This window comes from Episyrphus balteatus, chromosome 4 (genome assembly GCF_945859705.1).
Source record: "Episyrphus balteatus chromosome 4, idEpiBalt1.1, whole genome shotgun sequence".
NCBI classification, from domain to species: domain Eukaryota; kingdom Metazoa; phylum Arthropoda; class Insecta; order Diptera; family Syrphidae; genus Episyrphus; species Episyrphus balteatus.
In genome coordinates, this window is record NC_079137.1 from 48,578,537 (window position 1) to 48,603,426 (window position 24,890).

At 31.4% G+C, this 24,890-nt stretch overlaps 1 protein-coding gene across 2 annotated transcripts in view; it reads right to left on the reverse strand.

Annotated features, from left to right (window-relative positions):
- Nucleotides 1–1,762: 1,762 nt before the first annotated feature.
- Nucleotides 1,763–24,890, reverse strand: part of LOC129919725 (putative uncharacterized protein DDB_G0277255) — a 177,279-nt gene continuing 154,151 nt past the window's right edge. For both annotated transcript variants that reach the window (XM_056000705.1, XM_056000706.1), the window contains 2 exons: nt 9,044–9,165; nt 1,763–5,191 (listed from right to left, as the gene is read on the reverse strand). In XM_056000705.1, the coding sequence (XP_055856680.1) occupies nt 2,180–5,191; nt 9,044–9,165 (3,134 nt within the window). In that variant the 3' untranslated portion in view covers nt 1,763–2,179. The remainder of the gene's footprint in view (nt 5,192–9,043; nt 9,166–24,890) is intronic.

Here is a 24,890-nt window from a genome sequence, read left to right on the forward strand (position 1 = left end):
CGCTGGTCTTGCTCTTTTTTGAAAACAAAAATATACCGGGCAAGTTATTATTCGTTATTTCACACCGTCAATGTCAAGGTAACGCACTCATTGGTGACGAATGTCATACATACGTTACGTAACTCTGACAGATTGATTTTAACAGCATACGATTTTCAAATTGCTCGATGTTTCGCAAACTCGCATTTCTAATTCTATTGACAATGTTAACTAATTATAGCAGATCAGACGGCACATGTCTTTTCTTCACGAGGGAGTGTGCAAATCTATGGATCGGGCTCGAATAGCTTTGGTAACGATACGGTATTGCCAGCAGTACTTTAATGCCCGATGGAAATAAAAACAGCGAAATGAGAGTTCGCCAAATAACTTGTTAAAACATTTCACCCTCCTACCAGGCCCGAATATCGGTAGGAACTGCTTAAAAAGTGCCCAAGGGCATATGTGTTGGCTAGGAAAAGATGTTAATCTTAGAGTAATGTTTGCTTATCATATTTTTTAAGGATGGAAAGGAAGCTGAAGAATAAAATAGAATCGCACATTGAAATAGCAAAGTAGATGCTTTTTTATCAACAATGCGTAACTGCAAGGTCTACTAAAATGCTACACACACCTTTCATAATCAACTTATCATAGTAACGCAATAAAATGGGCTCACACAGGGGAAAGTTATCTAATATGAGGGTTGAAAGTAGAAGTGATTATATTTTTAAAAATTCATCCAAAAAGAAATTTATCAAAGCGTTACGCGTTACTCTGAGAAAACTGTATCTCTGTAAAAAACGCGTCAATAGTTTTTGAATTTATATTTACACCTACAGGATAACAGGATCCTTCATATCGTTGCATATGTAACGCTATATTTTCAAGTGTGCAACTTAAAAGTGTAACGCTTTTCTGAAAAAAAAGCTCAGAGAGCCTGTTTGGTGCGTGCCACAGCAGGGACTGTCTTTAGCGAATGTAATCTCTTTGCTCTGTAAACGATGCTATAGGACGTTTCGCAATCAGACGTTTAGAAATTTGAAACGTCAAACTCTACTTTAATGAATCTGACATTTGGAAGAAAATACAAACATTATTTTTTTAATTATCACTTTTCGTTAAAGAGTCTGTATATATTCAGGTAATAGGTTAATAAAAACGAAATTCGATTAAAAACCCCTCCCCCTTGCAACTTTGTATCTGTCATTTTCATCAATTTAATAGACGTCAATTCTAAGTTTGACAGATTCGAGATAATTCCCTATTGAAGACCCTTAAATACTTGGACGGTGTATAGATTCAAAATTTGATCAAAGTTTCCTGACTCTCTTGGACTTCTCTTTCTTATCATAAATTGCAAGTAAGAAAGCAAAAAATTCAAAATCAGCCGGATAACTGATTCTAATGTGAATGTCGTCGTCTGAGAAGTTTGATAATTGGACTCAGCTGCGGGATAATGCTGAGCAAAATTGCTGCAAAATATTGCATATAACCGAATTTGTAGGTTCCCGTGTACACGTTTCTTTATACAAAGATCTTCGAAAATTTCAATAGCTTAATGCTCATAAAAATGCAACTTTTGAAGTTATACTTCTCTAATGGCATTTTTAACAGAGTGAAAATTTGCTTTTTGACAAATGTCAAAATGACATTTACTTTTATTAACTAATCAAGCGATTACACAGAATTAGTTTAGTGTGAACTTACTGATTTATAAAGGCATGTTCACACAAGAACAAAAAAAAATTTAATAAGTATAAGTGAATTTGAGAAGAGTATAACTTCACATTGTTTTTTTGGCATATAGGTGAGGAGTTCACTTTTTTTCAAGCAACAACAAATTATTTTTAAAAGATAACAAATACGTTTGAGATTCAAATAGGTACATATTAAGTACGTAAGAAAAATGTTAAAAATATATAAAAAAAACCTGCATTTCATCTATCTTTCATATCCCAATCACATAGCAAAAGAATTTATTTCTTACATATTTTCATAGTTTTATTTTTCTCCACAGATAATTTTTTTTTCTTTTATTTTTGTTTAATTTTATTTTATTCACCTATTTATTTATTTTTTTTTTTTTAACTTTTTTTGTTTGTATGTAAGTATGCGCATTTGTTGCAATAAATAATGAAAATAAAAAATCAATTTATAAAAAATTAAAATCAAATTGACAAAACAAAAACATTTAAATTTAAGATCCTATGTGCAATTTTCTTCTCAATCGATTTCGACGTTCTCGATTAATTTTGATTTTTGCTATTCTAATTGATTCTGGCAATGATGACAATGATGCTGTTGTTGGTAAATAACCAACTGCCACCAATTTACCAGTACCTCCATTACCGGAAATAACATCATCCATATCGGCCATAGCATCGTATGTTCCTTCAACAATTTCACCAGCATAGAAATTATTATTCACCTTGCTACGATTTAAATTATTACCCATTGTAATGGCTGTCTTCTTAGCTGTCATAGGAAATGATGGTGTTGCCATTAATGTTGTTTTACTATTTGATATTAATTTTGATGTTGCATATGTTGTTGCTGCTGTTGATACTGCTGCGTTGTTGTTTGATGCACTAGTTGATAATAGTTGTTGTTGTTGTTGTTGTTGTTGTTGTTGAGGAGCAAGAACAGTTGGAGAAGAAGGAGGAGTAGAATGAGTAGTAGTAGAAATTGTAGTTGAAATTGTAGTAGATTTTTTACTATAATACTTTTTTGTTTCACTATCCAACAAATTGCTATTGTGTAAGTTTTTATTGATTTTGGTGCTGCTAGTGCTATAGTAACTGCTATGTTGTTGATTATTATTGTTAGTACTATGAGTAACATTTTCATCAAAATTGTTGTTATTGTTGTTGCTAATAGTTGTTGTTGAAGTTGTTGGTGTTGTTGTTTGTTCAGTTGATAATGACAATCTATCAACATTGTGTTTTCTATTATTTGTTTTCCTACTACCACTATTTCTACTACTAGTATTGTTTATATTTAAATAACTACTAATATTATAATTATTTCTATGATTTGTTGTTGTTGTTGTTGTTGCTGCTGTTGCAAGAATTGTTGATGTTACACTACTACTGGAGGTAATGTCACTACTACCAGCATTATTATTGTTGATATTAAAATTTGTTGGTAACTTTTTACTACTACTGCGATTGAGTTTCTCAATGCCCATATTGCCATTGTGGTAATACTTTTTAAAATTACTATTGTTTATATTTCTATGCCTATTACTACTACTAGTACTATATAGGTATTCAGTCATACTATTATCCAAATTGTTTGGCAAGACAGGCATTGAACTTGCCTCGTCATCGTCGTCGTCGTCGTCTTTCGAGTATTGATCGTTGTGATTGCGGTAACTAATAGCCGCATTATCGATTGTACTAATGCTACTACTTTCACTAGTTCCATCACTGTTGCTACTGCTTCTGGTGGTACCATCACTGGAATCAGTACTAAAACTGCTACTACTACTACTATTGTAATCATCGGTCGAGGTAGAAGTGCCACCAGTTCTGTCATTGCCATCAATAGGTTCCATCACCATCGCCATCAATTCATCGCCCAATTGTGGTGTTGGTAATAGTTCATCGAACGATAATGATGATGATGATGAATCATCTAGTGAAGTGGTAGACCACGGATATATGGAGGTTGATGAAAAAGATTCAGATAAGGTTGAAGGAGACGGATTAATGGATGTTGATGTTGATGAAGATGAAGACATTGATTCATCGGAAAGTGACGTTTGTGTTGGTTCACTTGATGATGAAACAGATTCATCCGATGATGGTGAATATGAGGTATAAGTTGTAGATGAAAAAACTGTCGATGATGATGGTACACCGACAGCAGATGACATCGATGGCGACACCATATCTTCAACCATTTTTGTTGATGCCGATGATGCCAATGATGAAGATGAATCGGATGAAACGAGATTATCTTCATCTTCTTCTGTACTCGAGCTGGTTGCTGGGGTCGTCGATGATGATGAACTGTTAAACGACTTTTGTTTCTGTTTTGAGGCACGTCTATGTTTTGGATCTTTTGCTGCATTATTTGTCACTTGTTGACGTTGCTTGCTATTGATTTTTTTTCGTCTCACCTTTCGACGGCCTGGCATTGCTGAGACTGATATAGCAACATCGTCACTAGCTAATGTTGGTGGCGGCAACACAAAAGCACCGACTGGCGATGAACCAGCCATCGATAGTGACAGCGAGGATATTGACGATAACACCGGTGATGGTGACATCGGTGAAGACATTGGTGCTGGCAATGATGACACCTCAGATGACGTCATTCGTTGCATGCTATTCGTTGATTGCTGTTGTTGTTGTTGATGATTACGTAATCGTTGCACTTTGTGGTGGTCGCGCTGATATTGCTGACGCCGAGCAATGAAATTAGGATCGTTATGATGATGACGTACTTGATGGTGCTGTGCCGATTGTGGATGCTGATGTATGTTGTGTAACTGTGTGGCTGGCTGTTGCTGTACATAGTTGTTGTGGCTGTTGTTGTGGTTATGATGATTTCTATGATTTATATTAGTGCTACTTAAATTATTATTTCCTCTACGACTATTACTGGTACTGCTATTACTTAGGTTGCTATTATGGCCGTTTGGTTTTCGAGTGACGGTGGCACTGCCACGGTTCCGGGCAGCAGTTGCTCCTCCATCTCCGCTACTTCCACCAGTTACCATGCGATTCCTGCCGCGTGGTAATGCTGCTGATGCTGACTGTCCACTTCCTTCAGAGCTAGCTACATTTCCTCCACCACCACCGACTAGGCTACTAGCTTTTGACGGTGATGATAATGATGATGTTGATGATGATGAAGAAGAGACTGATGATGATGTTAGTTTACCTGATACTGACTTACCAGACTTTGACAGTCTCTTATTAGAGGAAGAAAATGTTGATGCAGATGAAGGAGCAGATGATGATGAAGATGGAAATGTGTGGTGATGATGGTGCGGATTGAAGCCATTTGTATATTGATGAAAAAATCGATCGGCTTCAATTTTCGTAAAGAAATAACAGGCATCTGTGACATTCTTTTTGGGTCCAATTGCTTTACCTCGGTGTGTGAAACCGACGCGGCGGTTTGGATCGACAGCCGACCGATATTCGAAATAACCGTGTACAATGGACTCGTTGAAGTAGCAGGTTTCTTGTAGTTTTCTCTGAAAAAAAAAAAAAAATCAGAAGAAAGTTATTAAAAAGGCGAAAAAACTTAAATTTTTGAAGGTTAGTTGAAAATGGATAAACAGTTTCGCTATTTAAAAGCCTTATTTGAACCACTGTTATTAGTAAAAATGGACTTTCTAATTACCTTTAAATTAAACGACCTTGAACTTGTGAAAACCTAACCTATATATATATGTTAATTTTCTTCTCAAATAACTTTTAAACACGCAAAAGGAATATAACACGAAAATTATTGGCTTTTAAATCCTTCCTTTTTATTGAAGTAGGTACTTTTAATATTGTACCCTAATTATTTTTTCTTGTTTACATTTTAGCACAACATCATTCCTAACCATATAAATTGAATTTATAAAGCAAACAAAAAATTTAAGGAATCTAACAGAAGGTGATTATAAATATTTGCAACAAAACCTTTCATTTTCTACACCTTGAGTTTTATTGAGGAATTCCATGAATGTTTGTCTCATAATTATCTTATGTGTAAGAGGCTTTTAAACTCTGTACCTTAAAACAATTACACACATTTGCCATTAATTCTTGAAGAATTTTAAATGAAATTCCATTCTCTCAAAGTTTTTTGTTTTTCGAAACTTTCGAAACACACCCATTTTTGTTATAGCGAAAATATTATTGTTCTTTTTTTGTGACAAAATATTATTTTGATAATATTTACCCTTTTTTTATAATTAAAAACAAAAATGTTTGTAAACAATTTTTTTTTACTTCTGACACACCTTAATTAAGGGTTGAACATTGTTTAAACTTTTAACTAGAATGAACTAGCTAAACATTATTATGAACAATTTTATTACATTCATTACAGCTTACTAGAAGGATTTTAAAGTTCAAGAAGGAGATAAATTCTTCGGAGGTTCGTTATGACGATCTGGCAAAGTTATTCTATCCAAAAGATAATTTATAGCTTCAAAGAGATTAAAGAGCTTATTAAATTAGTTCAAACAATTAGTTGATTAGTTAATCTTAGATCTTAGAAGATGTTAGTTTTGATATTAAGACTGGGGTGCTCTCCGGGTATTGCACAATACTTGAAGAATGAAAACGCCAGGCAGTTTCGATAGTTCAAAAACAATATTATTTTTTTTGTTTAAAAGGAAAAAAAAATGATCATAAATGATGCAAATATTGAAGAAGACTCCCCAGAGGGGTTTTTGAAATAATTTTTTGGACCGAAAATAAAGTTGGCTATACCGATTTTGGAATTTTTTTTTACGTAAGATTCAATATTTTTTTTATTATTTAACGGTATTGTTGGTACCTGCCATAGAACCGTTTTTTACTTGCTCTGTCTATACTATAGGGCAAGTATAACCTATGTATATTGGCTTCGTGTGGAAAAAAATTATTTATTTTTTTATTCAAAAAGAACAATACGATGATGGAGAAGTCCGAAAAAATGGATCTCCTAATTTCGTCTGTCCATCTGTGCATCTATCTTAACACATTTTTATAGCACAAATGGGTGGACGGATTGTCTTCATATTTGGTACAGACGATTTTTAAGGAATTCTGAAAATTGATTTTTTTGGTTTTTATATCTTGCTTTAACGCTTACAAAGTTGCAATGTGTGTGTACCTCCCATACAAAATTTTCAAGTTATAGCAAATTCTTCGAAAATGACTCGAACGATTTTGATTAAACTTTGCATACGTCATATTGAAATTGAATTGAAATTGAATTGAAATTGAATTGAAATTGAATTGAAATTGAATTGAAATTGAATTGAAATTGAATTGAAATTGAATTGAAATTGATTTGAATTGAAATTGAATTTGAATTGAAATTGAATTGAAATTGAATTGAAATTGAATTGAAATTGAATTGAAATTGAATTGAAATTGAATTGAAATTGAATTGAAATTGAATTGAAATTGAATTGAAATTGAATTGAAATTGAATTGAAATTGAATTGAAATTGAATTGAAATTGAATTTGAATTGAAATTGAATTGAAATTGAATTGAAATTGAATTGAAATTGAATTGAAATTGAATTGAAATTGAATTGAAATTGAATTGAAATTGAATTGAAATTGAATTGAAATTGAATTGAAATTGAATTGAAATTGAATTGAAATTGAATTGAAATTGAATTGAAATTGAATTGAAATTGAATTGAAATTGAATTGAAATTGAATTGAAATTGAATTGAAATTGAATTGAAATTGAATTGAAATTGAATTGAAATTGAATTGAAATTGAATTGAAATTGAATTGAAATTGAATTGAAATTTAATTGAAATTGAATTGAAATTGCAACAAAACTGATTTTTTAGGTTTTCTCAGAAAAAGTCAAATAACAAAAAAAAAAGTTTTCATTTAAAATTTTTTTGTTAAACATTAATTTGTCACAAAGGACTAAGTCACTTTTGCGGATTTTATTCATAAAAAAGCATTTATATATATGTAGGTACTTTTAATATAAATATATAATATAATAAATAATATTATTTTTGTATTTAAAAATAAAATTGAATTTTTTTTTGAAAAATCAAATTTTCAAAAACGGGACATAGAATTTTGTTTAAATTTTTTTAATTTAAGTTTAATCCCATCGTCTTTGCTAAAAAATTAAATAAAATACCCAAGGGGTACCACTTGGCTAAAAAAAGGCATTTTCAAAAATTTTCTCCAAACACATCGAGTGAGACTTCAAATGAAATGTCTCATTAAGCTGTATTCATAAATGAAATCTAAGAATTTTTTTGACAGCTGGTTGCTGAGTTCTACTTAATTTATACAAACAGGGTTCTTCACTATACCTACAGAATTTTCCTAAGACTAAAGTTGACATCGAAACATAATAAAATACTGGCTTAGAACATATTACGGTAATTTCTTTTAATGGTGTTAAAAAAAAAAACATAATCACAAGAAATTATCTTAAAACTTCTCAACTCAAATCTTTTGTAAAATCAAGCTTTTAAACCATTTTTGTACAATAAGGCTTCACAGTACTAGATGAGAGCTTCATTTCCGGTATAGTTTTTCAACATAATGATAAAAGTTGTATAACAGTTAAGTAAATCAAAATACACTACAGCATTAAACGCACAACCTTCTTGAATGAATTTTGTCTCATCTAAAAATAGTTTATAAGTTTAGTGCAATGAATAAGAAAAAAAAAATTGAAGTATCATAATAGTGGAATTACATAAAATAATCAGCATTCAACAACCACTTGATTACGGTGATTTTCAAATAATGATATTATTAATCTTGACCCACAGCCAGACATATCTAACACCTTTAAAAATTTCTATATTTAAAATTTCAATTAATATTTGATTAGATCAATTATGAAAGTTTTTCAATTAATAAATAAACATCTGAGATTTTGAGTGTTTATATTTGAAAGAAAAACAGGAAATTGCGGATAAGTAGCATGCGAAATGTTAAGAGTAGAAGCAGTTCTATCCGGAATGTACTTTAATTCATAAATGTTTTGACTAAGTATCTCTGTCATTGAAGGGGTTATACTAAAACGATAAAAAATACTAATATCTTGATCTAAATTTTTTTAAAAGTTATTTGGATTTGAGATTTAGAATTTTTAGAGGATCAACAGCAGTCAATCATAATGTACATTGTCATCTTCAAATTTTCAATTTGATCAAAACTATTATCCAGTGCTTATTATATAGATCAGTGGGAAGATGAGCAAACAGTTGGCAAACAGAACTAATGAAATGCTGACACCTTAGCATAGAAATATGGTTGCCAGACCTTTTGAAATTATGTTCTTTTAAAAAATTTAGGTAGTTCAACTTTAAAAAAAAAAAACTTAAAAGTTAACAAATCAATACTTACCATTCCAACAAGTTTCCAATTGCTGTTGAAACAAAGATACATTTGTGTCTCTTTTGCGTACAGCGTTATTTTGAACACTTGCGTGGACCAGAAGTCTGTTGTGCCGGCTATCGTTATATTTTCTGTAAATAAAAAAATATGAAAAAAAATAAATAAATTATTATGAAAAATCAATAAAAGTTAAACTATCAGCAAGAGTTATATTGTAAACATTATCAAACAAACACAACATAGTCATCATCATCCTATACGCCTACATTTGAATCCACAGGATATTGAATCAAAATAATGAACCAAGAAAATCAAACGAAGAATTTAAAACTTGAATCCATATTCGTGACTTATTGACGAAGATAGAGAGAGAGAGAAGCTTATGTAGATACAATTTAAACACACTGAAGATACATTTTGAAAGAAAAAAAATCTACCACAAGACCAGTGCTGTGGATAGTGTTGAACAAAAAAAATCAATTTTCATTCCAGTGAAAAAAAAAGAAAATAATTTTTTTTTTGCTTCATCATCCATAATAATCATGGATTTTTAGTAGATGTCGCCGACAGAATTATGGACAGAAGCAAAAGTCAGTCAGAGAATAGAGAGACCGACCGACCACATCAGCAGGTCTTCCCTTGTTCTGCCGCAAATGACATGCCTTCTTGACGCTGCTGGCTGACCATATTGCTGTAATGGGTGATGGTTTTTGGTTCGCTACAACGGCTATGTTTACATTCGTCTTGAGGTATCAATATTTGTTTTTCATTAAAACTGATCTTTTGGCAGCATGCAGCGACGACTATAATATACAGTTCCAATATGGCTCTATACTCTTTGATGACTTAATTTTAGTTTTTTTTTGTGTTTTGTTTTGTTGTTGGTCTTTCTTTAAGTTCCTCTTAGAAGACGATAATAAAGAAGAAACTATGATATTTTTACATTTGCACTTCTGTGCCAATCGGAAGATTTTATCCCTCCCCCTCCCCCACCGCTAACACCGCACTGCCTTGAATTTCACCCTCAAAGAAATTCTTAGAAATTCTTGATAGTTTAAGCATATTTTGTTGTCGCCTGAATAATACTCACTCAATCAGGTAACCATATTTTGTGATTTATAGTTATAATATGCATTTTAAGTGTTCCCACTTTATGTGTTTTAGATGAAAACAAAAAAAAAAAAAAATTCCAAAATAATATTGTAAAATAATGCTTTAAATAAGAACTATGACTTTTGACTAACATGACATAAACGTTGAACAATACGCAGTAGGGTGGGTCAAAAAAATGGAAATTCGTTTTTTTGATTTGGTACTTCGAAAATATCTTCTAAACGGTTAAAGAACCAATTTGATGCCGAGGACTTTTTTGTAGAACATTTAAGCCCTTTCAATAATCCATCTTACTAATTTAATAATAATGACTTTTCAGTGAAGTAGAAAATTTTGAAAAGTAAAAAAAGTTTTTATATTTTTATTTAACTTTGACTTCGAATATCTTTCAAATGGTTAGATTAATAAAAAAGTTAATAAGACCTTTTTTGTGGAGCAATCTGTTTCCTACAAGAATATGTCATGCGCGTTTGATTATTATAATTTTTCAATTTGTTACAAAATTAAGAACAAAAAAAAGAAATTTTAAAGATTTTCTCAATTTTTGGACCTCAAATATCTACTAAACGGTTAGATAATTCAAAAAAGTGTATTTAATCTTTTTTGTATGTAAAAACAATTGGCTAAAAATTCAATTAATAAAAAAAATATTTTGTTTTAGTAGAATCTTGATGTAAAAATGGAAAATTGAAAAGCGGAGGACCTTCCCATTAAGATAAAGAGCTCATATTTGGTGAGTATATTCTAGAGGTGTCTAGCAATCGAGTTTTCGAGGTACCAAATAAAAAAAAAACGAATTTTGATTTTTTTGACCCACCCTAATACGCAGGGTAAAAATTAAAAAAAAAATCAAAAACAGGAGTCAACATGAAAATAGCTCTTCAGGACATAAGTCCACAATGTAGTGTTTTATCACCACAGTTTAATTATGTCCGTGGTTCCAACTCAAAAAAGGTGCGTAATTGGCACTTGATTACCTATATAAATCTTTCTCAGCTTTAAAGTAAACAAAATTCCAAATAAAATTGCAAGTTTCCTAGTGTCAAGTGTCTTCTGTGGAAACATGTGCATGTGCATTCTACACGACAAAACGTACCGTAAGCGGAACAATTAAGTTGCAACATTGAAACGGTTTTTAAATAGGGGGTTAAGTCGTGATAAATACTAAAACAATTCACCTACAGGGAATTAAAAACCTTACTTATGTTCGGTGGAGTTGAGTTCATTCGCCAGATCGTTTCGCCAACCGCACTGTTTACAGAAATACATGGTTTTATTTCTTTTTTTTTTAAGTCAATCCTTCATGCGAAACTATTTTATGCCGCTTCAAGTTCAGTTAGCAGTTAAAAATTTTCTTTTTAGAACTTCACTATCAGCTTTCATTAATTGTAACGGTCTATCACATCATAAAGGCTTTTTTCACTTAAAAAAAAACTGCTATTTCAAAAATAAAGAATTAAAAAAAAATTTAAATAAGTTGATAAAGATTCTATAAGCTGGAAGCTGGATTTAAACCCAGAGAGAGTTCACCCGTTTACTAGCTAAAGAGTGCAATGGTCCAGGATAGATTTAGAATGAGTTTACCCGGTTAATATCACGGGTTGCCTTGGTAAGTATAACGAGTTCGACCGGTAAAAATAACAGCTTTGCCTTATAGTTACGTGTTACTCCAGTTTTCCGGTAAGTAATACGTGTCCCGTGTTGTTCTACTAAGTATCACGGGTAATCTAGGTAAGTATCACAGGTTGCATTACTAACAATAACGAGAGTAAACCCGGTAAGTATCACCTATATTTCTGGTGGTTGTAATTGGTTGCTCCAGATTTTCCGCTAATTATGTAGTTATTTTATGCTCTTGCTAAGTATCACTAGTTAGCTCGGTAAATATCACAGGCACCCAAGGTAAGTATCACGGTCTTAATTGATTAGGATCTCGAGTTTCTCCGGTAAATATCACAGGTCTCCCAGGTAAGTATTACGGACTTCCTTGAAACAGATCAGAGTTGGCCCTGTAAATATCACAGGTTGCCCTTCCAGTAAGTATCGCAGTTTTCTCTGCTAGTTGTTACAATTTGCTCCAGTAAGAATGTCAGGGTTTTCGGGTGAGTATTTCAGGTTGCTCCGCTAAGTATCCCAGGATAGCCCGGTTTCACAGGTTGATAGACGGTAAGTACTAAGTGTTGTCGGGGTTATTATCACAGACTCTTCAGGTTAGTATCACGGCCTACCTTGTTAGGAATCCGGTTAATATGTATCACAACAAAAACATACCATGCCATACCTTGCAAAAAGTAGTGAAATCACAACAAAAACATTACTGTTAAAAAAGGAGCCAAGTTCTCCTATGTTGAAATTATGCTGGCACAAAAAGTACTGAGATGTAAAAGTGTACCAAGTTCTAAAGTTTGGGTTCAAATTCGTATCAATAAAATTTTGATTGTTCTCTTGATAATTTTTCTTTTAATTACCGATTTTTAAAGTTATTTCAAAAATTGCCAAGTAATCAATCAAAATTTTATTGATACGAATTTGAACCCAAACTTTAGAACTTGGTACACTTTTACATCTCAGTACTTTTTGTGCCAGCATAATTTCAACATAGGAGAACTTGGCTCCTTTTTTAACAGTAATGTTTTTGTTGTGATTTCACTACTTTTTGCAAGGTATGGCTGTAGAATTGAAAATCTCTATATTTGATGAAAATTCAGTGAAAATGGGAGGTTGCCACGCCCCTGTCTGAAATTCTCAAACTTTAAATTTTTTCCTTTGTATAAACTACCATCTCTACCATTCTACCAAATTTCAAGATTCTACAATAATCAGAAGTGCTCTATTATATTTAATGAAAATTCAGCGAAAATGGGCGGATGCCACGCTCCCTGGCTGAAATTCTCAAATTTTAAATTTTTTCCTTTGTATAAACTACCAGCTCTACCATTCTACCAAATTTCAAGATTCTACGATAATCAGAAGTGCTCTATAATATTTGATGATAATTCAGCGGAAATGGGCGGATGCCACGCCCCCTGAATTGAAAATCTCAAATTTTCGATTTTTCCCTTTGTATACACCACAAGCCCTATCATTCCAAGTTTCTACGTTAACGGGAAGTTCTCCATAATTTTGATGATCTGTCAGTGAGTGAGAGTCAGTCAGTCAGTCAGTCAGTCAGTTACGGTTTTTGAAATTTCTAGCATCTTTGGTGTGGAAGTTAGAGGGGGGTCGAAAATGGCCTGAGTTGTTTCCTGTAAATAAGGGTGTAGTGCCAAAGTTGCTAGAGAACTTGGCTGGGCACTACCGTGCCCCTTGATCACAGGCTCTCCAGTTAGGCATCACAGGTTGCCCAGGTAAGTATAACGGGTTAGTCAGTAATTATCGCGGGTTCCACTGGTAATTGTTACGGGTTGCTCCAGTCAAGAAAAAGGGGTTTTTCGGTAAGTGTGAAAGGCTGTATCACAGGTTAGCCCGGTAAATATCACGGGTTGTCCTGATGAGTATCAAGGAAAAACGCGGTAAGTATCGGATAGAAGTCGATTTTGAATATAGTACCCCTTACTATTGGTACGAAAAACCTTATAATGTATCAAAAACAGTAAGTATCAATTGGAGTCGACAGGCAGCAATAAATGGTAAGACGTCATTACACCGGTCGGTGTTGAGAAACCAAATTATTGGCCAATAAAGTTCCTATACAATTAAGTGGCAACACCGAACCACGATTCTCTTCTATTGAAATACTTTTTCAGAAGTTATACGAAGGATTCGTCATCATAGGTTTCCATAACTCTTTCACTATACGCAACTACATAGAACTCATATAGAATCGAGATGTATATTTTACTTCGCGAAAAATCTCGATTGTAAGTTGATGTTGATGATGATGGAATGTTTACACTGAAAGTCACACTGGACATTGCACAACATGAACACACATTCATGTGCCTCGTTCAATGCATCTGCATTCGAACTGACCGAAGCTATTTGGAAGTGTGCTAAGTAGGTACTCGAAGTATATAGACATGCTTCCAGTATTCCCAATCCCTCTTCCCCCCCAAAAACGTCTATACAAGCTATACCCGACTTATAGATGAACGACAACAATTTTGTAGAATGGATGCTTACACATCGGGTTATTGAACTGGCCCGGTAATTAAATTTATACCTTTTTGCATACCGTGCAAAAGTTGGTTGCAACAAAATAAAAAAAAAAAAAAGAAAGAAAAGTCTACTACTTTCTACATGGTTGTAAGTTCTATATCTACTAACGAGTATTGTATAGCATGGTTGGTGGCAGCATGGTTGGCTAAATGGAGTGCTGCATAGGAAAAATTAAAGCAGGCAACCGTGCACACTTCTGGGTTTCCATATAGAAGAAAATAATAGGGATAGGGTAGGAGATGGCGTTATTTTGTGATGTGTGTTATAGGTTTGTTTGTTTTTTTTTTTTCATTTTTAAAGACCGTTTTGATCTGAATAATATTTTTAAAGTAACATTTGCTTCTGGTATGCATTTATATGGCAATCAGAATATTTAATTGCTTTGATAAAAATTTACGATAGCCTGGATATGGGGATACGTTTTAAATTAAGTGGTGAAATAAAACATTTGGTTATATATTTTTTTAAAAAGCAAAATAAAACACAACAGAAATAATAAAAAAAAATATCCCACATGGGTGGAGAATAATTGCCTTCTTCTAATGGATTTATCAATTTAGGTCAAAAATTTGAGTGAAGAAACTCCAGAGGAAATGGGCGAAGTTCATTGTTTGAACGTTTTGGTAATAAATCGATATTCGATAAGAGCTCGAAAGGAAAAATAATATGAGGAAAGTGGGTTTTATGTTTTTTCTCACGTTCGTTATTGAGTTTGAAAGAAGTGGAGAGAAATGTTCACATAATTATGAAATGTGACATTTTTGTAAGTATAAATGTAGTTTACAAAGTTGAAAAAAAAGTTAGCCATTTTGGTAAACATTCGATTTTTACAGCTCATATTAAACATGGTAGTTGTAATGTTAATAAATTTGTTTAAAATAAGGCCATCGCCTGTAAAATTTGATCTTAAGAACGATTTTTGATAAAAGAACATGTTTTTTTTTACTTGCTCAATAGGGCAAGTATTGGTTTCGTGTAAAAAAAAAATTCGAGGTTTTAATCAAAACTAACATTACGATGATGGAGAAGCCCAAAAAAGTGGGTTTCGTCATGACGTCCGTCGGTCTGTGCGTCGGTGCGTCGGTGCGTCCGTGCGTCCATCTGTACAAGTAGCTACAGCCTAAACGAGTGGACGGATTTTCTTGAAATTTGGTATGGATGTTTTTTTCGTAATTTCCAAGGTTGGTTTTTTTTTGTTTTTTAATATCTCGCTTAGAACGTATACCTCCCATACAAAATTTTCGAGTTATTGCAATTTTCTCGAAAACGGCTCTAACGATTTCGATTAAATTTAGCACACGTAATGCTGTATATAGTTCTAACATAACTGCGTTTTTAGTTTTTCTCAAAAAATACGGATAGTGGAAATATGGTCTTTACATTTTTTTAAATCGCGGATGTCGGCTCTTCCCGTACATCATTATGGAGTTATTGCAATTTTCTCAAAAATGGCTCTAAGGATTTTGATAAAATTTTGCATACGTAATATTCAAAGTAATTGCAGTAAAACTGCGTTTTTAACTAACATTTGGCCTCCATGCCGGCTCTTCCCCTACATCAACCAAATTTCTTAAAAATGTATATAGAGGCAGCTCTAATAACCTTCAAGTAAGCTAACATAAAAAGGCTTTGAACTGCAAGAGCAAGTACGTGCGGCCCCAGTCGTGCATTTTATTTTAAATGAAACAGTTGCAAAACCGATTGATCGATCTTGGATCATTGTTGAGAGAAGATATAGGTTCTCATAAGCTAATGTTTCGAGAAGCTGGGGCTTTCCTTAACTGAACTTGTTCAGCAGTTGATAAATTTGGATACAGTAAGAAGTTTAAAATTTATGATTGTTTAAAATTAATATTAGCAGACATTTTGGTAAAATAATAATTTTGAGTAAGTTACAAAAAAATTGTTTTTTAATGGAGTTTTGTTTAATATTATAAAAATAAATAAATAAATAAGATAATCCAAGTATAAATAAAATAATTAAAGATTTTAGAAATAAGACAAACATTAGAGAAAAGTAAAAATCTTCATAGATTAATATTAAATTTGCTCCAATGCTATTGAAGGTGATTTATTTTTAAGTTTTTCATGCATTTTTGAATTTATGGAAAAAAAAACAGTAAAATTCAAAAGAATTTTTTTTTTCAAAAATTTAGATTTTTTAAGACTTCAATTTTTTTTTAAACAAAAACTACCACCGGTATCAGCTTACCCAAAGCATACCAGGTTTTTTTTTTGAGTCATTGAAAAAAAAATTATTTCTAAAATTTTGAAAAAAAATTATTGTTTTGAAATTATTTCTTGAAATTTTTTATTTATTTTTTATTTTTTCCCATACATCCTAAAGTCTTTAATAAAAATGCACAAAAAACTGAAAAAAAAAACATTTTGCAAATTGTTAAAGATTACGATCATTTCTATAAAATCGTGATCCTTTAATTATTTTGCAAAATTTCGATCGAATAAAACAAAAAACGGTTCGATGGATTAGATCGAAACTTTGTAGGGTTTTATTAGCTAAACATTAACTACATACTTATTTTCTCGATATTTCCAAACTTAACGCCTTTGATTATCCAATAATCATTTTTATCAAAAAAACACAAAACCGACTTCCATGGTTTTATGGTTTTATGGTTTTTCTCATAGTTTCCATAGCCATAACTTAAGGAAATGGGACTACACTGCAGGCACCAGTTTTCCAATACAAAAAGATTTATCAAAATTTGTTCACTCAGTCCAAAGTTATGAGGTAACAAACATTCAAAAAAAAAAATACAGGCGAATTGAATACCTCCTCCTTTTTGGAAGTCGGTAAAATGTCACAAATAGTCTTTTTTCTTGAAAATTAAAGAGAAAATTCGTGACAAAAAAAAAAAAAAAACATTCGGACAAATTTCAAAAAGTTTATTTTCGGTTTTTGTTAGACTTCCTTAAGAAAACTAAAAAAACCTTTTAAATTTCGTTTTGAATTCCAGTGCGACTATTTTTAAGGCAAATACAATCACTTAAAAAACCTCAAAAAATTAGGAATATTTTTTGTATCCTATTTTTTTTTTCTATAATTTTCTATTAGTTTATTTTCGGAATTTAAGACTTGTGATTTGTAAACAGGCATAACTGATTTTTTCCAAATGCTTGTAGGTACAACCATCATTTCATTTAGGTATATTTATATCTTGTACATACATATTTTCATTTTTATCTATAAAACCTCTATTCTTATTACTTATACATTAAATTTTAATTTTCAACCTCTATCAATTCCAAAAAATTCATTTTTATTTTTATAACGAAACTTTTCATGAGAACAAATTAAAAAACATGACCTCGTTAACATTATTTATGTAAAGTTTTGACATAAAGTCAACTTACATTTACACACTTAATTATTATTATTTATCTCCCATCTGACAAAGAAAAGCTTATAGATTCAATTGAATAAGATTAACACATTTAATTTACCCACAAACACTCACCTTATAATATTTATTTTCTATTGACAGGTTAAAACAACTGTTTTGAATACCTTCAATAATTAAAAATCTCTAGACACCATAATATTACACCACCTAAAACCCAACTTTAATTCATATCGTATAAGCTTATACAACAACAATAACAAAACACATTTACAAAATATTTACATATCCATCGATTTATTTGCACATTACAAAATAAATCTACTTCAATTTCTACAATTTTTTTTTATTCGTTGTTTGTTAATTGCCTATGTTCATTGAATTTTTGTTTGTTCATTTAGAAATGTCAACAACATAACTATTTGTAATTTTTTAACTAACAAACTTTGTAGAGAAAAATAAAACAAAATACTATTATCCAAACATTCTATTCGCGAACATACTCTTCAATTACACACGCTCGCTGAAAAGTCTATGGACTGTGTTTTTTTTTTTAGTACAAACACAAAATATTTACTTAATTTTTTTTTTGTTGAAAAATAATAACAAAAAAAAATAAAAGCTTCTATATAACTATTCATTCTATGCCAAAACGGAATTGTATATATTGACTGACATAGACTTGACTCTAGGTGTTCAAAAACCGAGAACACACTGAGAAAAAAAAAAAACTCATGGGTTTTTTTATGAGACATTTCCACGTGCGAAGGTGGATTTTATTTTTTTTTCTCTTTGTAAATACAAAGCTTGTAGCTTCTCCCCCGAGTACGAGTATTCATATGTCTGTCTGCTTTGACATCTATTACTTTTCTTGATTTATTCAACTTCCAAATTATGTGCTTAATACAAAATCAATATAGGTAATCCCTTCATTTGTAACTTATGTCGTGTGGGTTTGCGGAATTGTGGGGAGCAAACTCATTGTCATAGGTTTTGAGGAGAATACACTACATACATTAGGGTGGCTTTTTTTAGGAATAAATTTAATCTAGTTTTTTTTTAAAACTGATAATGAACTGAATTAAAATAGTTCCTTCAAATTTCCAGGTCGGTTATACCAAACGATATGAAAGCATTTGCAATTTGCATCTATTAAAATTGTATTTACACTTACATAAATATTATTTATTAAGGTGCTCCCCCTACTCCTATTACCTGCAAGGGTGAATTATTAGGAGGCAAAGAGCCTCTATTAAGCCTGCAGAAAGTATCACCTTTCTCATCCAAATTTTTTTTTTATTTGGGAGGATGATGGTGAAAACAGCAAAACCTTTCCATACAGAAATTTTAACTATTAAGCTTTAAACAACCAGTAAGGCAAGAATAAACGGTACCTGTCATACAAAAATTTCGGAAAAGTTTAATTTCACGAAAACGGCTCCAACGATTTTGTTAGTTTTTAAACGAGGTCTATCTTTTGAAGAAAAAATTTTTTTTTGAAAATCATTATTAACGGTACCTGCCATAGGACCGCTTTTTTCAAATCGGATTTTCTGCAAAACTGCTTATTGTATTTCAACGAAATTTTTTATACAAAAGCATTTATATAGTTTAAATATAAGAAAAAAATAAAATTTTGAAAAAAAAAAAAAAAAATTTGAATTTTTTTTTTTGAAAAATCAAATTTTCGAAAACGGTACATTGAATTTTTTTGAAATTTTGTTTTAAGATGTTGATTAGTGATTTCTACAAAATGGCATACCAATTTTATTTTAAAACTTTTTTTTCAAAAAATTATTTATAAAAAATTAGTTTTTTAAAAAACGGGTCTAACGATTTTGAAATTTTTTTTTCTAAAAATGCACCTTAATATATCAAATAAAACTGCGTAGGGGAGAGTGGGGCCAAATGTAACACTTTTTTCTAAAATCGATGGTTCTCCTACAAATTTGAAAGTGGGTCAACCAGACCTTTTTTAAATTAAGTACCCATGTTTTAGCTCCAAGATCCATCATAAAAATTTAGCAAAACATAACGGTAATGTTGAAAAATAAAGCTTCCAAAAAAAAAATCGTGTTGTTTCAACTTACCCCACATACGGGGCAAAGTGTAACACATACCGGGGTAGGTTGTACCAAGAACTAAAAATAAGAGAAAAATACCTTTATTTGTTTATATTTATTTATTTTTAATTAATAACAATAAAAACAAACCTCAGTCATGAAATTTTGGTGCAAATTTGTAAAAAGTGGAGCAAATCCAAGATTTCCAGAGAAAATTTGACAGTAGTCTTAAATAAAAGTTATTCGAATTCATAAATTGTTTTATAAGCTTTATGAATTCAAGTGGTGGTTCAAAAATGTGTTTCCAATTTCAAAATAAATAAAAATTCAATTACAAGCATTCATATTCAGGGTTGTTAATTATATTAGGTAAACAATTTTTCAGTATAGGTAGGTTTTTACATGGTACAACTTGCCCCGGAAAAATGTTACAACTAGCCCCAGCATGAAATTTGGCACATAAAATCAATTTAAAAAAAAAGCGAAACTGATATAGACTTAACATATACACGCAATTTGAGCCAAAACACAGTTGCATATAACAAAAAAACACTTAGCACTCTATCTTTTTCGGGTAAAGAGGTAGACCAAAAATAAAATTAAAAAAAAAAGTTACAAACATGCATTTCTTGGGCACCACTAGTGTAACTTCTCACCCTGTCGTCTAATCTTCATCTGAAGAAAATGTGCCGGTAGATATGCAAAAATTGAGCATTTTTCTCCTTAACGCGTTTCTTAATATTGAAAGGAACATCGCTTTTTTTAGCTGTTAATTCTTACCCCTGTTACATTTAGCCCCACTCTCCCCTACTTGTTTTGTGGGGCGATTTGATTTCAGATATTGTTTTATTTTTTTTAAAAATTATTTTTTATTTTTTTTTTATTTATTTTTTTCTTGTTTTTGTTTTTACATTTACCAAATTTCTATATAAAAAAGACTTAAAAACTTTAGCAACTTGAAGTCTAAGAGCAAGTTCTTGCGACCCAGTCGTGAATTTTATTTTTGTTTGTACTTGAATAGCAAAAAAATGTTCTTACAGAAAAATTAAAAATTTTCAAAAAATGAAAAAAATATTCAAAAGAGGTATAAAAAGCCAAAAATTTGTTAGAAAATTAAATTTAAATTTTTTTGTAAGAACTTTTTTTTTTAATGTAAACTTAATTTGTATGCAGAAAATTTTAAATTTATCCATGCATTTTCTGTTGGTGAGGTATGGATAGTTAAAGTCAAGAGTATGGTTTTTTGTTTGATTAGTCTTTAAAAAAAAAATTGTAGATGAGTCAAACAAATAAAAACTTTAAGCTAAATAAAAAGTCTTTCTAAAAATAATAATCAATAATACAAATTTTTCCCACTGTCTTATGAGAAAAAAAATGAACAAAACTTATTTGTAAAATTTTGATTTTGGGACAGTTCTAATGATTTTTCTATTTCACTACCTATTTGAAATAAAATATTTAGTTCTAAGACCATAAAACAAGAAAAATTAAGCTTTCACTTGCTTTTCGTTTTGTCATAATACGATTATTTATTTTTCACTGAGATACAGCTTATCGAAAATCACTTAAATCACTTTTTGGGAATCTTATGCGACTTTGAATTTTTTAGTACAAAATTTGTTTGTTGAAAATCTCCTAAACCAGAGATGGCAGAGTAGATTACGTCAGGTAATCTACTCGGTTAACTACGCGTAGTTAATCGAATAAACTACTCGCTTGATTTGTTTCATGTACTACCTACATTTGCTACGTGCAATAACTACATAAAAAACGTTATATTTCAAAAATATTAAAAAATAAATAGCTGTGTTTTCGTGAGAATTTGGTTTAGTAAAGTAAAACCTTTTCAAAGAAACCACCCCAAATCCATCTGGTTTCAAATATTCTATTCAAATTCACACTATCACAGCTATGTATTTCGATTTGAATAAGACTTTGACAATTTGGTGGTAAAATTGGCATTTCAAACTACATTTTGACGTCTAGCGCTACGTCTGCTACATTTAACTACGTTAACTACATTAAACTACGTTAACTACCTCATTTATGTAGTAGACGTAACAAATGTAGGAAATCAAAAAAAATCCCATTTTTGCCATCTCTGTCCTAAACGTAAAGAACTCGAAGTGGACAAATGACAGCAGTTTGAATTTTTGAAAAAAAAAAAAATAAATGATTTTAGGGATTTTAGGGGAACTTCAATTTTTCAGTTAAAAATTGGTTTTTTGAAAATCTCCTAAGCGAAGGTTGTAAAACCGATAATATTTGGTATTAATATAGAACTCGAGGTGGATATATGTAAACGAATGCAGTTTTATACATCTATCGCAAAATTTTAGCGTTTTGGACGATTTTTCATTTTTCAGACTTCCTATGAAAAAAAAAGAAATTGCTCTAAAATTGTTTGAAGGTTGGACAAACGAACATTTTTTGTGTACAAACATTAGCAAAAAGTGGACAAACGAATTAGAAAAGTTTGGTTTAAAAATATTGGGGTCGCAGTTCTGGCTGGGAAGCTTGATAATCCCATTGTCCAAATATAGTTTCAGTTTTCCCATTTGTTCATTTAAATAAACAGGTAAATCGAAAAAAAATGCAGAAAAGAAATTAAGGTTACTTCTTAAGATTCCTTTTGTAATTTTTCATCTAAGAACTGCTGTTGGAAACGTATGTTGTAACGTCTCATGATTCAATAATGGTTTACAAAATATTTCTATTTTGACAACCAAGGTTACAAAAATTAAAAACTTCGCCAACTGTCAAAAATCCAAATCAAAAGTTACACCACTATAATAACTAACAATCTAAATCTATGCTTAAAAAAACACGATGGCTTAAGTTATCCAAATATTTCCATCACTAAATTATATTTCCTTAAAAATTTTTAACCAAAAAAAAACTTGTTTATTTGATATTTTGAAAGCACACATAATTTCCTTATCCACGTTTAAGCATCTAAATCAAAACAGCTGCGGCTATATTATGTGTGGAGCTGTCAACTTTTCAAATTCCTATCTAAATGAACCTGTTTCGGAATTTGCAATATATATATCCAAGTGCAGCCAATTTACTATATCTAAAAAACCTCCTAATCCCACACACAATCCTCTCGACACAGCAGCATAGTTTAAGTCCGAATTATATCTAAATTGTATAAACGTCTGTTTCCCCACAAAAAAAAGGAACATTAAACTTATGTACCTGCAACTTATAACATCCAAATCGAATGCTTTTTAACTCTATCTAATGCGAACCTAATAACTTCATTAACAGAAAACTATAATAATGTCTGTTCTCGTCGTGTCGTTGGATTGTGTGCAGTGGTCGGTTTTTCTGGCATAATTGCTCTTAAACGGTTTTGATCCACATTGCCAGGGATAATCGTAGAAGTTACACAAGAGTTTTCTAATTGCTTTTGCAAGAATAGAGAACTGGAAGTATCTTCCAGTTGGCCATCACAGACAGATAGAGACCACCAAAATGCAATGTGTGTAAGTGCAATCTTCGAATCAGCATTAGAGATGCATTCAACACCATCAATATTGCCACTAAATTAAGACACTTTAGATACGCACATAAGTGTTCGTTGCTTAACTCGCTGACAGACCGTATCGCACCTAACCTACGACAACGACTATAAGACTGCTGGAACTAGCTGAGTCTGACTCAACTATGCACGTGAACATGAACATTGTTTATAGTCATAGATACCTACTCGCTGAATGTATCTTACGAGTGCATGTGGAGCCATGGGCCCTAGCACCATCTATGGGCAGTATTATCAACAAATGCCGGCCGACATAATAATGAGAAATATGAACGTGAGTTGTAATGCAAGTGAGTGCTCCTGTTTTTTTCAGCCCCCTCGTCCCCATCATCGCACAGCTAACCCAAGCAAGTTGTAAAGTGGATTGCAATAAAAAGGGGTCACAAACACTCTACAAGCTATACAACAATAAATTTGAAGATAGAGTTCATGGCATGAGTATCATTATTTCAAATAATTGTGCAGCGTGGTTTTCCCGCTAAGTTCAAAGGGTCGCACATTTACTTGATGCATTTGCGATGAGAATCGTTTAATTGCTTGCGCATTAGTACGGGGTTTCTATATGTTTTGTCTTGGTATTATAAAGAGACCGAGAGATATCTTTAAATTTATTTATGGGAGCTTTATTAGATTTAAATAAAATTGAAGACGCTTTATGACTTAATTGGTAATTATAAGAGAGATCACGTCGATATATTTGTTGAGTTGCATCATCATTATTTTGGAGCAGCATTAATCTGGGAATAATTTTAAATGGTTTTTCTTTGGACAGTCCTTGGACAGTCGATACTGTTAGAAAAATACAAGTTTTGATAGTTTCTTTTGCCAAATAGATTTTATTTTTTCTGAGTTCTTCTAAAAAAATGGTACGCATACGCCACAGTGACCCAACTTTACACTTAAAGTAGGTATATTTGCATAATGTAGTATATATGTTGTTTAGTAAAAAAAAATAACGATTTGATTCCTTCCCTATTTCTACCCATTTTTACCGACTTCCAAAAAGAAGGAGGTATTCAATTCGTCTGTATGTTTTTATTTTTTTTTTTTTTATGTTTGTTACCTCAAACTTGGGACTGAATGAACTAATTTTGATAATTCTTTTATTGTTGGAAAGCTGGTCCCGTTCAGTACTGGCTATAGAAACTAAACTATGAGAAAAATCATAAACGCAGTTTTGAAATATGGAAGTCGGTTTTGTTTTTTTTTTTGATAAAAATAATTTTATTAGAGGAATTTTTTTATTGAAAAAAGTACGACCTAAAAAAAAAAGAATAGATTTTTTGTATTTTATTCAATTTGTGATGTGGTTTCTTGTCAGAATCCGAGGTTCCCTCGACGCACATTGAGCCACATTTTAATTTTTCTTTGAAAAATCCATAACTTTGGAACGGGTTGAGATATTTTAATAATTTAACGTAGGAGAAATACCTCCAAAATGACATACACGGCCAATATGACATACCAGCCTTAACTTGAAATGTGTACCACATGTAACCCTACCTCCTATCTCAGTAGGTGAAACCAATGAAATTTGAAATTCTGTCAAAATAAGAACTCCATTGACAGCCCCAAACCAAAAATATAAAGTAAAGTGTGTTTATAGGAGCTAT